The 13,271-nt window shown below is 48.1% G+C and overlaps 3 protein-coding genes across 3 annotated transcripts; 2 read left to right on the forward strand and 1 right to left on the reverse strand.

Annotated features, from left to right (window-relative positions):
* The first annotated feature begins 464 nt into the window (after positions 1 to 464).
* On the forward strand, positions 465 to 1,635 carry POJ06DRAFT_67401 (uncharacterized protein). Its single transcript, XM_056191383.1, has 2 exons — positions 465 to 1,020; positions 1,075 to 1,635. Exons 1-2 carry the CDS (start codon positions 641 to 643, stop codon positions 1,541 to 1,543), a joined length of 849 nt encoding a protein of 282 aa, XP_056046787.1. The 5' UTR covers positions 465 to 640; the 3' UTR covers positions 1,544 to 1,635.
* Positions 1,636 to 3,238: 1,603 nt separating this feature from the next.
* POJ06DRAFT_67414 (Decaprenyl diphosphate synthase-like protein) lies at positions 3,239 to 4,795 on the reverse strand. Its single transcript, XM_056191384.1, has 4 exons — positions 3,957 to 4,795; positions 3,762 to 3,902; positions 3,618 to 3,714; positions 3,239 to 3,569 (listed from the first exon to the last, which is right to left on the reverse strand). Exons 1-4 carry the CDS (start codon positions 4,660 to 4,662, stop codon positions 3,479 to 3,481), a joined length of 1,035 nt encoding a protein of 344 aa, XP_056046788.1. The 5' UTR covers positions 4,663 to 4,795; the 3' UTR covers positions 3,239 to 3,478.
* A 1,651-nt stretch (positions 4,796 to 6,446) lies between these two features.
* POJ06DRAFT_299584 (uncharacterized protein) lies at positions 6,447 to 7,921 on the forward strand (the record flags this gene model as incomplete). The annotated part of the gene is made up of 3 exons (XM_056190690.1): positions 6,447 to 6,823; positions 6,886 to 7,480; positions 7,540 to 7,921. 3 exons carry the CDS (start codon positions 6,447 to 6,449, stop codon positions 7,813 to 7,815), a joined length of 1,248 nt encoding a protein of 415 aa, XP_056046789.1. The 3' UTR covers positions 7,816 to 7,921.
* Between the last annotated feature and the right edge of the window lie 5,350 nt (positions 7,922 to 13,271).

Genomic DNA, 13,271 nt, shown 5'->3' on the forward strand with positions numbered 1-13,271 from the left:
ACAGCAGACCACGGTGGCGATAGTGACTCATAGATAGCAAGATCCAGTGGAATGTCAATCATTAACCTGTCGATTAGAGGGACTGCTATAATTGGGCCTGTCAGCTGTCGTCGGGTCGGCCGTGGTTTTTTTTTTCATTTGCGTGCGCGTGACGCGTGGATTAATGTGTGGAGAATCCGTGATGCCCAGTTTAAGGTTAGACACGGGCGATCGGTATTTAGGCGAATAGAGCCAAGCAGCCCTAACCCGGCGTTGTACTACTGCCGGAAGTGGCGATCCTGGCGCGGTGCGTGCGGGATAAATTAGCTACTGTATTATGGGTCAGGTTAATAATAGATTAGACCAGTAATTTACAGTGGAAGTTGGGGCCGCTGCGGGCCGAAAACTAAGCCGAAGCGTTGGACCGGCGTGTGGGGGCAAAAGGCGGATGTGGAGCCCGACTGGGGAACCGACACGACACCGTCAAGCAAGACATCGTGACCTTCGCTGCCCAGCCGACCCGCCAAAAAATAACTAATCGCCTCGGCCCGCTTATCAAGTCGCCCCCCGCCATCAATGCTAGGCACAAGCATAAATACCTGCCGGCTTCACGCCTCGGAATAAAATCATTCGCAAACTACACCCCCCCAAATTCCACTCAATGGTTCCACCATCCCTCGCCGACGACAGCATCGTCTCTGTTGCTAGCCCGCCACTGGATGCCGCTACTGCGGTGCCGTCGATCTTCTCCCAATTCTCATTGGCCTCCCAGGTTGCCGTCGTCACCGGCGGCGCCCAGGGCCTCGGATATGCCATGGCCGCGTCTCTCTGTTCCGCCGGACTGGCCGGCATTGCCATTCTCGATCTCAATCCGCTTGTCGGAGGGCAAGCCGCAATGTCACTTCAGAAATTGTATGGCACTCGCGCGCGGTTCTACACGGCCGACGTCACCGACGAACTCGTCATGAAGAGCGTCTTTGCCGAGATCAATGACGATTTTGGCGGCATTGATGTCGTCGTCTGCTCTGCAGGCATCGTTGAGTACGTCCCACTTCATTACTGCTGACTTCGGAGCGATAGACTAACAGACACCAGAAACTACCCTGCCGAAGAATATCCCTTCTCCCGATTCCAACGGGTTCTCAACATCAACCTGTCCGGTTCGTTCCTCTCCGCGCAAGCCGCGTTCCCTTATCTCCGAGCCCGTGGCGGCGGCTCCATCATCTTCATCGGGTCCATGTCGGGCCATATCGTCAACTTCCCGCAATGCCAGATCGCATACAACGCGTCAAAAGCTGGCGTGATTCACATGATGAAGACGTTCGCGGCCGAGTGGGCAAAGTACAAGATCAGATGCAACTCCATCAGTCCCGGATACATGCGCACCGAGCTCGTTTCCTCGTTCGATCCAAACATGGTCCAGCATTGGATCAAGAGCACGCCGATGGGTCGCATGGGCTTGCCCGACGAGCTCCAGGGGGTCGCGCTCTGGTTGGCGAGCAAAGCTAGCTCGTTCACGACCGGTGCCGACATCTCTGTCGATGGCGGATATACTACGTTGTAGAGTATGGCATGTAATTTTGGAGTTGGTTTGGCTTGGATTGGTTATAGATTTTTGTTAATGTCGTCGTTTTGTTGTAATCACTTGACTAATTAATCACTGACCTAATGTAATATTGTATACCCAATATTGACACGTGCCGGTAATAGTTCTCACGATACTGGCATGACTGAATTGACTTATAATCATGTACCGTCACCTGCAATTGCTATGCAGTCCATCTATCGAGATGCATACCACTATGTATCTTTCCCGAGATAGGTTTCCACACATGCTCTTGCACACTCTGCCATGCTGTGGTCAATCGATGGTTCATTCATTGAATAACCGTAATTGCAAGACTTCTGTGTATTTGGCTACTCCGCATAGATATCAATGAATTCAGATGTCGGGAACCATACAATGGGCGTTAAGTGTGTCGGATAGGTAAATGATTAATTGTCGCGAGCAGTTTCAATTTTCATCCTATTTTTTTTTTCCTATTCTGTTGCGTGTTATAATCCGGCATATCTCACATATAGACGAATACAGTAAAACCTATCAGTATATCATATTCGCGATATTATTTTTAATATTCTACCTCGCCTGGATTGTCGCATGGCTGTAAAATCTCGCGTGCGTTAACCGAAGTCACCGATCTGCCCAACCCAACTTGGCGCGAACGCGCAAATTCCTGCAACGTCATTTCCACCCCGTCGCCGTGCTTGCTTCTGGCGCCTGTTGACGCGAGCGGGCAGATTAGGCAACTATGGACTTTCAGCTGGCGACAGACTGCTTCTCGATGCAGAGTGCTACTGCCTTAATGACTAACTAGAATTCAGTTCTCGATCGATTTCAACAATACCGTGACAGTGATGGCCGGACAACCAAAGTATCACGTCGGCGACGCTATCACGTAATCATACCAAGAAAGGCGCGTATATCCTGCTGTCCGCTCGCATATTCGCGAACCACCGCTCTAGCATACGACAGGCCCCGAGTCAGAGGTTCAGCCGTCGAGCACAGGTTTTCATTCGCGATGTCGTCATTCCCAACGTCGGCAGTGCTCAAGTGGCCGGCGAAGAAGTCAGCCCGAGCCTGCCACGCGAGCCAATGTACACTGTCGTCGACCATCAGAGAGAAGGATGTCATTGGTACTGCGGACGTCTTCTAACCGCTTCGACCGTTCTGAAGTGTGGGTTCAACAGCAACGCCGGATATAGGGGATTTCATGTATTCAAGGATTCAAACGGAAAGATTTATTGTCAGTTATAAAGTCCTAATCAGCGTTCGGCTTTGCAACGTCGAACTGGTCACGTCGCTAGCTGCCCTTCCGATCGGCGGCCACCAGCTGGCTATTGCATAATCGTCACACCAGGTATCATGCAGACTGTTGAGTACGCGCTTCGAGGGTGAGTTGCCATCAACCAATAATCTATTTGCCTTGATTTTCACGGCGTTGTCATCCAGCCAAGTCATATTATGTCACCTGGAATCAGATATCCCGCAGTCATCAATCAAATCCCGTCCTGCATTCCAGACTATTTTCATAAGACGTCAAGCTGTTGCCTTTGTCAATCTATTTCAAATTTTCATGTCACGAAGCAATACTTACACCATATCCACAATATACATAAAGTCTATAATCCCGGGGTTTTTTTTAAATCATAAAATGATAGCAAACATAAATACCTCGCAAATAAAAACCACAACTTCACCCTGTCACACTGGTAACTCCATGCGAAAAACTACAAATTATTATTTACTCCGTCTATGACATTAGACCTTGAGAAATGCACTTTGAACAATGATTGATCCGGAAGCAATGGGACAGGAAATTTGTCGTCACGAATGCGCAGTGATAAGTCATTTTGGAAGGGTTTATAAAAATATACAATGCCACTTGTAATCCATTCGCCGGATAGTAACGACCAAATAGATTTCGGGTTATTGGGAGATTCACCTGCCGATATTGATCTTACACTTGGAGTATCGGCGAATGCCACGAAGAAAGACATTGTAAGTGACCGAGTTGTTGTGCGGAGCGTAGCTGCAGGACGTTAGCTCGATCGAGAGTATATGGATTTGAATGACTTACTAGATCTCTGACAACCGCACTTGCCATGGAGGGAAACCATCGAGATCAGGCTTGGAACCAAACAAAACAATGAGATCGGGCTCAGTAATTACCAATTCTAGTAACAATCAGACAGTGGTTCTTCTGGCTGTGAATATAACTTACGGTTTGCGAGCCGGTCGACATTGTCGACAGTGACCTTGGACGGGTCAAATTCGCCTTTGGCGGCCTTGTAGGCAAACTCCCGCGTAAGCTCTACCAAAAAGCCGCGACCATCGTCATGGGAGATGAATGAAATGTTGAGATCTACAACAATTCTGTTAATAACTTCCATATGGCAATCTGTTCCGTCAATCTCACCTGGCTCCGCGGCCATTGCTTCGGGATAGACAGTCTTATCATGTGGAGTACGAAGTTTGACAGCTGGGAATGTCTCGCCATAGTATGACTTTAGGGTCCTGTTAATGACCTTATACGTGGCCTCGTGCATCTTGTTGAGTGTGCCGGTTCGCTCGTACACGGTGAGAGTCTTGACACAGGCGCCCACAGACCAGGACGCGACGTCGGCGACTTGTTCCATCAACCCTTCAACACCGCCTCCCTCTTCGTTTTCTTTGTACTTGAGTATAATGCCAACATGCTGGGGAGTCTTCGCGAGACCCTTGATGTCCTGGGCGATCAGTTGCGGCGTACGGTGATGATGATAGAGAAAGGCGAGGAAGTTATTCTTGGCGATGTAATACTGTCGGGCAAAGAGGTAGTAGATTGACAGGAGGATGTGAAGGAAGATGAGAACAGTGTGGTAGATGTGGAAGATGGCAAGCTGGAAGAGATTCGTGGGCTTGTAGGCCGGCGACGTACCGAGAGGAACGAGATTGACGACCAAGAAGTCTTTGACGCGGGTGACGAGCCTAGCGCGGATTTTGGTTCGTTTTGCACCCATTTCTGAGCTCTGCTTGGACGAAGGCGACGAGACTGCTGGCAGTTGCGAGGGCTGCGGCCGGAGCTTGAAGTGGCCGATGGGTTGTTCAGGGAAGGGAGACGACATTGTAGCGGCAGGCGACATCTTTATAGGCGGGCGAGCGGGCAGGCAGCAATTAGTTGCAGGAACAGACGCGAACGCAAGACCCGTGCGACCCTGGGACCAAGTTGGCTGGAGATGCGTGTCAAACTCGCACAAGACGACGATGTTGCTGTGGTGACGGCCGAAAAGTGGCCACGAACACGCTTCGGCCCGCACTTCTAGACGCCGCACCAATTCCGTCTCTCCCCCAACGCCGAGTTAATAACGGCGTACGAGGATGCTCAACCCTCAACCAATGATGATATACTATGCTGTCTTCCTGTTCTACGACTAAAGTATTAAGTAGATGCTACTTGTTTACAAAATATATTACTTTCAATAACTAACGACAAACACATCTTTGGTCTCGGCTCACAATAACGGGACCATCTCAACTTTTTCTTTATATTCTTCCACAGAAATTTCGTTCATTTCCTCGCTCAACCACAATACGTGCTTGTGAATTTCAATACCATAAATGGCGTCTTGTGCTTCGGAAACAACATGTCCATTTCCTCCAGCGAGATGTTCATCGTCTCTGGGTAGAAAAGAAGTAGTTGATCGCAACGAACACGTAATAGTCACGGCGAAGATCGTGTCCTTGGCTCGAACTTGCAGCGGAAGGATCTCCGGAACGTATGCTCATGGGACACAATTAACTGAAGCGCCAAAGCCAAGTTGATAGATGAAGGAGGATGCCACAGCAATAATAGTGGAACGTGATTCTATAGGGTCTGGATGTCCTTGTAACTCATCATGATGGACGAGCTCGTCTCCCTCGGCAACGAACCCATATTGGTCGTCGCGTTGGATCACGACGTTCAGAACAGAGCATTTAAAGCAGTACATCAAGATCTGGGCGGTCTCCCGCTCGATAGTGACGGTACTGGCTTCGCCCACGCCATCCGCAACGACCCACTTCCCATCGCAGCCAGCACTCTTGTCAATGGCCGTTTCACAAACCGGGCAAAACAGAACCTGCCCGTCTCCAAGTTCGGGCGCCAAACATCTTTACCCGACAGTCCAACACGATGCTCTCGTCGTCGTCGACCATGTTGTAACCGCAATCGCCTTCCAAGGCAGCCGTATGACAACCGAAATACAACATGTCAGATATGGGCGAATAGAGTACTTACTTCGTATCTTATCCGATTCAAACGAAACAGACTCTGCTGGTCCGAAGGTCGATCAGACCAGACAAGGTTCGGGGCTGTATTCGGTTTCAGTACGATCTCCAGGGTTTGGCTCCTCGATGAGTGCTTGTTCTTTCATGAATTCAATGATACCGGAAATACGCATTAACATTATATTAGCCTTACACACAAGTCGCGGAGAAAGACGTCGATCAAGCGTCTGGCTCGAAACATTTCGAAATCCGTCAGCCGAGTAACAAAAAGCCTGCAGGACACGCTATGAGAAGGTCTGCAAACTACGAAATTGACTTGGAATACTCGTATACAAGACTAATATATCGGACAATAAAATATCACTGCCAACTGACTTGCTTCGGCTTGAGACAGAAACCCTTGCCTTTGGTAGAGAATAATAGAAACATCGCACGAATGACGCTGACGCTGCGGCCGGTCCAAATTGAAATGTGCGGCAGATAAACAAACAAGCTGTCTGCTTTCGAACAGTTCTCGCGATCTTCGCTTCCTGTGTCGCGTTCCCTTCGTTATCTCAATCACCACACATATTATCAGGAATCATCCATTACGTCATGGATGCCGTTTTGCGGAGGATGCGATCCACTAACAGACTCAGCCTCACGCAGCGTGGCGCCGATCATGATCTCAGCGGTCATTCGCAATGAACAGCAGCCGACAGGAAATGCAGATAAAAGAGCCACCAGAACAGCGGTTGGCCACAGTTCGGTAAAATCTCTCGAGATTGGTGGTCTCACGCGCAACAGTAGTCCTACCAACCCACAGTCTGTTGCCAAAAGCGTTGGTTTCACTTGGGGGGCAGCGCAGATGCCAGTTATGGAATCCAAGGATGCTTCTTCTGAGCCGGACAAGGGCATGGATGCGAACTATAACAGGGCACTTAACCTCCTGAAGAGTAACCCTCCGGAGGGGAGACTAGATATTCAGCTGCCTCATGCAAAGTATTTGCAACTAGAAAAAGCATTTTTCAAACTATATCCGGAGTCCCTGGAACTGCGGTATAGTATACGAGTTGCATATTTTCTTGTTCAGAAATAGCTGACACTTTTCGTTGTTATAGGTACCCGTCATTGTCATATGACAGTTTCACCGAGACGGTGACTGTGGTGACGTGTCCCGCTAATATCCATGAATCTGCAGCATTGGATATCTGTCCTAAGATCGTTGAATATGCTCGTGCATATCTCTCCACATATGGTCGGGAATCTGCTATTCAGTATTATGGATCCACCACCACTGATGACTTTGAAGGCGAGTTTGAGGGGAGCACGAAGCAGCCAGATGGAGGAGTGAGGTATAGTTATCTGGATGGCAACAAGGTAACAGTCGTTCTCGAGGCTGGGTTCAGCGAGGACTATAACAGCCTCTGTAGAAGCAAGAACTTGTGGATCGATGGTCACGGTGTTAATGTCTATATATTGCTCTGTCTTACTGAGAAACCGCGGTTCAAGAATCCTACTACTGAGTACAGCGATATCGGAGATGTGAAAGCTGCGATTGATCTGATGGAGAGCAGTATGAATGAGACGTTGGGTTTGAACCTCTCGAACAACCGCCATACTCTATTTTTGTACAGAGGCCACAAGTGGGCTGGGGAGCTGAAGGACGTTTTCATTGAAATCTGGCGAGCTGGTACCAGTATTGCTTCTAGATACGTGAGTCGAATCATCAGGGTAACTTTGTGAGGCTAATTCTGACGTGCATAACTCTGCAGTACCTGGTTCAAGATGGGCGCACCTGTGATGATCTCCCTACCACGCTTGGAATTAAGATAATTGATTTGTTTCCGGATAATGCATGGCGAGCTGCACACATTCCAGACAAAGTTATTCCATTTAATGCGACTGTTTATGTCCAAACACTTATGGGGGCCATGCGCTCAACTGCAGAAGATCGCTTTAAGAAGTTCATCAAAAAAGGAAGAGGAAGAAGAGGAGAAGGTGGTGGTAGAGGAGGAAGGGGAAGTGGAAGTACGGCTGGACACGAGTAAGGATTTTGCTTAACGTGGGTGATAAGCGAGCCGCGCACTGTGAGGATCACGGTGTGTTCGTACTATACGTTACGCTAGCGGGATGGCTTGCAACAATATATTTTAGAATATCAACTATGCCGGGAAGTGGGTATAAACCGTTCCGTATATACACTTCTCGGCATCTAAATTTACAGCAAAAACTTTTAGCCGCGGACTAAGCCGGGCGCACGAAAACTAACGAACAACTAACTCATATGTACACTTACATCATCCTGCAAGAAGAAACAAAAGAACGCCGAAATCCTGCCGTGTCCTCGGAAAGATCACGGAGCAAAGATTTTGTGGTTGTGACGTCAGACGCCGTCTGCGGCTCATGACGTCACCCTTCGAAGTACCAGACACTCAGGTAGGATTCCTGACACGCACATTCTACGGCCTTTCCAATGTTTAAGCCCAATTATGACACAATAACAAAGTCAATCAATTAAAACTAATCGGAAATATGTATGATAGACGTTTCTTTATCTCCATCGCAAGTCTTGGCGTTATATCCGGGCTTACCGCACTTACCACAGCGCCGTTGAGCTGGCTCTAATCCTCTTCTTCCGACCACCACTATCACACGTTTCGCGCTCCAGCTGCTCAACAACGTAGTTTTGTGCCATCAGGCCTTGCCCGTCTTGTACTGTAAGGGATCCTCCAAGCCTGATGCGGGTCCTTTTTGCCCGCCGCCGCTTGCTTAATGTTTCATTTGCCTTTTGAAGTGTACGGACTTGTTGGCTGAGGAGTGACCGTGTGAGCTAATGCTTGGGTTGCGTCCCTTTTGCAAGCCGATCGATAGCATTATAAATCGGTGTCGGTGAGCTATTTTGATGACTGGCAATGCGACCTTTGATGAATTCAGACTGTGAGACAGCCTCTATCGGGTTGTGTGGCGTCTGAGAGATCCAAGGGTTGCCGGTGGGGGGAGGAAGACGCGGAGGTGTTGGAGTCCGTATCCTGACATCCAATTTGGATAGGGCAACTTCAGGGTCCATAGGTACTAAACCTGACCTCTGAATCCCGCCTCGATATTCTTTTCGTTCATACACGCCGAAAATGCGGCTCGAAATGCGACGAGAAATTCGACCTTTGTCACGTGGTTAACGTGACACTTGATGAGCTCCTCGATTTTGCGACCGTACGCCCGTTTCAGTGGACTGAAGCATCCAACGTCTAGCGGTTGAAGAAGATCGGATGAGTGAGGAGGCATGCAGATTGTGATAATATCCCTTTCCTTGCAGAACTAGTCGAACTTTGCCGAACGGTGACTCGCATAGCCGTCAATCATTAACAATCGATATCCGCCTTTTCTGCGATGGTTGGTATGTCTATCAAAATGTCGAATCCATTCAAGGCCTGTCTCGTTGTTGGTCCAGCCATTATCTGTAGGGTTGATGAAAAATCGATCCAATTACGGTCGAGAATATATTCCCTTGCCGTGAACTTATTAAAAATGATGCCAACAGTACACTCAATGTCAGAGACAGGGATGCAGGCCAAACCCATTCACCTATCCCTCAGCTCTTGAACGTGGCCATAAAAATCATCTTCATCTTCAGCATAGCTCATGTTCTGAACAACTTTATCAGAGCAAGATTTCTGGTCCTTCCTTGCCATCGAAGAGCAAAATAACGGTCGACTTCGCCGAAGAACCGCTGTTGATTGTCGTTTAGACATCGCACATAGCGGCGGCATCTCGCTTGCGGGCCAGAAGACTCGAGAGACGAGATGCTAAATGATTTGCTGTGTTGCGAGGCTAATGTGCAGTACGCCTATTTCCACTTTATTTTGCTGATCGATTCCTCATGTAGTTAAATTCCACGTTAGGTGCAATGGGAAGTGAAGGACGGTCGCCGTGAATAGCGACAATATCATAGTCAACACTCATGTATTAAGTGACCGTAAGTATTTAACCCTTGCCCTAATCAGTCTTTGAGAAGCAACCAACAGCGGCTGCGCGAATTCTTTTACTACGTTCCAACCCTTTCTTCAAGTTTGTATCGCTTGTACAATTTGCCGTTTATGGTGACGGCTTCTCCGTTGTCCAGGCGCACTCCGATACTTGAGTCATTCGCAGATGTTCGGGTTGGAGCTGCTCTAGTACCGGGCGTGCCTTCGCCCTTCGCAATTTTGGTTCCTCTCGATGCGCTCGCGTTGACTCACGTTTTGAGAGCACTGATATCATCTTAAACTCGACTCATATCGGGGAGGCTGCCTGTGATTCGTTAGCACTATATTTCGAAACAGAAATGCCGTATAACTTTACTGCAACAGATCATCAGAGTTCAAGAGCGCTGTCAATCGGGACCAAAGCAGGCGCGACAGCCAGTCGCAGCTATTACCCCTAACGCGGCCAGCTAATGTCAGCCACGGCATATGAAGGGCATCAGGGTTTAGGTGATCGAGTCGCTATAGAACCGGGTGTTCCTTGCGGAAAGGTTTCCAATGTACCAATACTGGCAGTTAGAACATGTGTCCAGATGTTCATTTTGCGGGCCTATATCCTAATGAGGGCACATTGTACCGTACCAGGTCCATTCGGCAGAATATATTTCAAGATCCCGGATCAGATGACATATTCCCAAGGTGCAAGGTGCTCTTGTCGAGCCACTCTCCGTGGTCATCCATGCCGTTGAGCGCGCGTGTCTGCCATTTGGAAAAGGTGCCCTGATTTCTGGCGCTGGTCCCATTGGTCTTATCGCTTTAGAAGTCGCTCGAGCATCTGGCGCCTCGCCATTGGTCATTACTGATTTAGGTCCACAAAGACTATAGTTTGCAAAGAGGTTTGTCCCCAGAGCGAAAACTTACTTTTATGATTTTTGCGAGAGCCAAGTGGAAAATGCGATGAATATTTCGACCCTATTCGGTCCAAGCGAATATGACACCCCACCAACCGTGCTCGAATGCACAGGAGTCGAATCTAGCGTTGTCACGGCATTCTTTGATGTTCGTCGTGCCGGGCAGGTGATGGTTATCGCGTTGGCCGTGAAGTCACGCATATCTCTCGCTGAAATCGATTTCGCATTTATCAATAGATATCATGACATATGACCTGCGGGTATTCGAGTGTTAAGTGAAGGAGTGGTTAACATGGATATGCTTGCTACTCACAGGTCCCCTTGGAGAGAACGGTCGACACCTTGACTGTTTCTAGCGATGTCAGAAATGGTAGCATAAAAGTTCATATTATAGATGATGCAGAGGAGATATATTAGTATTCTGGGTGGCACGTACTTGATCCGAGATCAACTGGGGTGGAATGGGTAAGCGTGGACTGCATGACTCATTGGGCAATCAAAAAAACAATTAGGTGAACCTCCTCTAAGACTTTGTTTAGTATCATTTCTCGGGATTTGAAACTGTCGACATTATAATAATAGATTGAGGATCGAAGATCTTAACAAGGACTGAGGATTTTACGAACGGTCACACCAAACATTAGAGGCGACTCGGGGGTTTACATACCGGACAGTTAATGCTAAACACAATTTGTAGTGTAAACAATATGGTGTCAGCCCAATCAACGCGGACTATCGTGTAGAGTAGACGCAAAGTCGACACGTATTGTGTATTACGCATGAAGGCATGAATTGATCGTGCTCTGAATCGCGAAAGCAGTCTTCACGTTCGAACATGTGCCAAATCTAGTAAAAGATACAGATTAAACTTAACCAGAGCTAAGCTATTGACACTCAACTGCTACTCGCGCCGAAAGAACTACTCGCACGATGCGGTACCGACAGCTGTACCTACGAACTACTGCAGGGACACTGTTATCGGCCAGGTCTATGCACAGGGGGACTGAGCCTGTGAGTCAGCATTCAGGCTTATTAGTTTAATTTTATTTTGAAATGGCGAAAATGGATTGTCCCGAAAGACCGCGGTGGTTGGCTTTGAGGGCGGCCGCCAGTCGGACATTCCCCGCGGACAAATGATGCCCATGGGTTTAGGGTATTTTGGCTGGAGGGACCATCAATTCAATGGCCCCGCGCGGAAGCATCTTGAGCCGCAAAGGCCGGGAATGCGTTGATTAGAATCTCAATGCTCTTGTTGATTTCTTAACGCTTTATTTTTCCACAGTGGAACCTAGCAAAGTTGTAGTTACCACCACCGAGAAATCCCTACACATTATTCTCTACATCGTCTCTTACTGGATCCCGCAAGGCTACATGGCATTCACCATTGGTCACATTCGAGGTCTATAGTCATTCCTATTGGATATCTTTTATTGAAATGTAACATACAAAATTGCGCACGGCTTTGTCGGCCTCCATCCAGATGTCGTTTAAAGTAATCCAGCTCTAATAGCGGATCGCGCACGACTACGGCAGATACTAACGAATTTGGACAGACTGCAAGCAAGCGGTGCGAAATATTCAATTCCAAGCTCCCAATATGGGCGTAATTGGGAATACATCGTGCAGGTATAGGCGAGAGCAATCATAGCGGGCGATCTAGATAGTAAGTGCCATTCAGGCGACGCCACAGAAGACTATTAAATATCAGCGACCTGAATGCTGTCATATTTTGAGTCTTATTTAGACGGCCAGTTTGTGGTATTTTCAGCTTAGGTGTCGGACAGCAGTTAGGAACACAGTGGAGTAGTCGCGCATAGTGGATAGTTGAGCACTGAGAAGATAACGACCATGAAATTCGCGTTAGGTCATCGGCGTGCAATTTAGCTCATATCGTATATCAGAAGTGTTGGAAGCCGGCGCATGGCAATTGCTGAACTGGAGCTTATTTGAATTCCACTATTGTAGAGCTTTACTGAGTTGTGCCGTAGTCAGCAGTATTAGGCACCAAGAAATTCAACTTGGATAGAAAGAATCACAATGCGCTAGCCTGTGATGTAATTGCCTGTTTGATCTGGAACAGGTTGGCATATCGCTCGGCTATTAAGCTTGATAATTAGAGCGTGGCATTGATGCCGTTGTTCTGTTCTTACTTTAATATCCGATAAGACCAGCTCTAACCTCCAGAAGCTCACAATGTGATTAATCTAATAAAAGGGCATTAGGACTTAAGTTGCCAATTAAATGTGCGACTTGTTAACTCGCCATGTATATACTTAATTCGATGATAAAGGACACGGGCGGTGAATGAAGTGCCTCCAGTTGGTGGCAAGTTCTGTTCCATGCTTTCCAGGTCGGAATGGAATTCGAGCGCAGTAGTCGTTCGTTGATTCAGCCCCTTGGAGATCCCGACAGTATATTATCGACTGATAGGGGACTCCACGATAAAGGTTCAATTGCGCCGTAGATAGGAAGAGAGTAGACAGAAGTCTGATCGCCTAGTTGACGGAGCCGACGGGTTCCGCCCACATCAGATCGGCCAATTTGTATCACACTGCCAACGAACCAGAGTCAAATGTGCTTGAGAGGCTCGTCAATGCCCCATAATTAGCGTGCATTGATATCTCTTGGCCAAAT

This window comes from Lipomyces tetrasporus, assembly GCF_029532465.1.
Source record: "Lipomyces tetrasporus strain NRRL Y-64009 chromosome Unknown POJ06scaffold_2, whole genome shotgun sequence".
Taxonomy (NCBI): Eukaryota; Fungi; Ascomycota; class Lipomycetes; order Lipomycetales; family Lipomycetaceae; genus Lipomyces; species Lipomyces tetrasporus.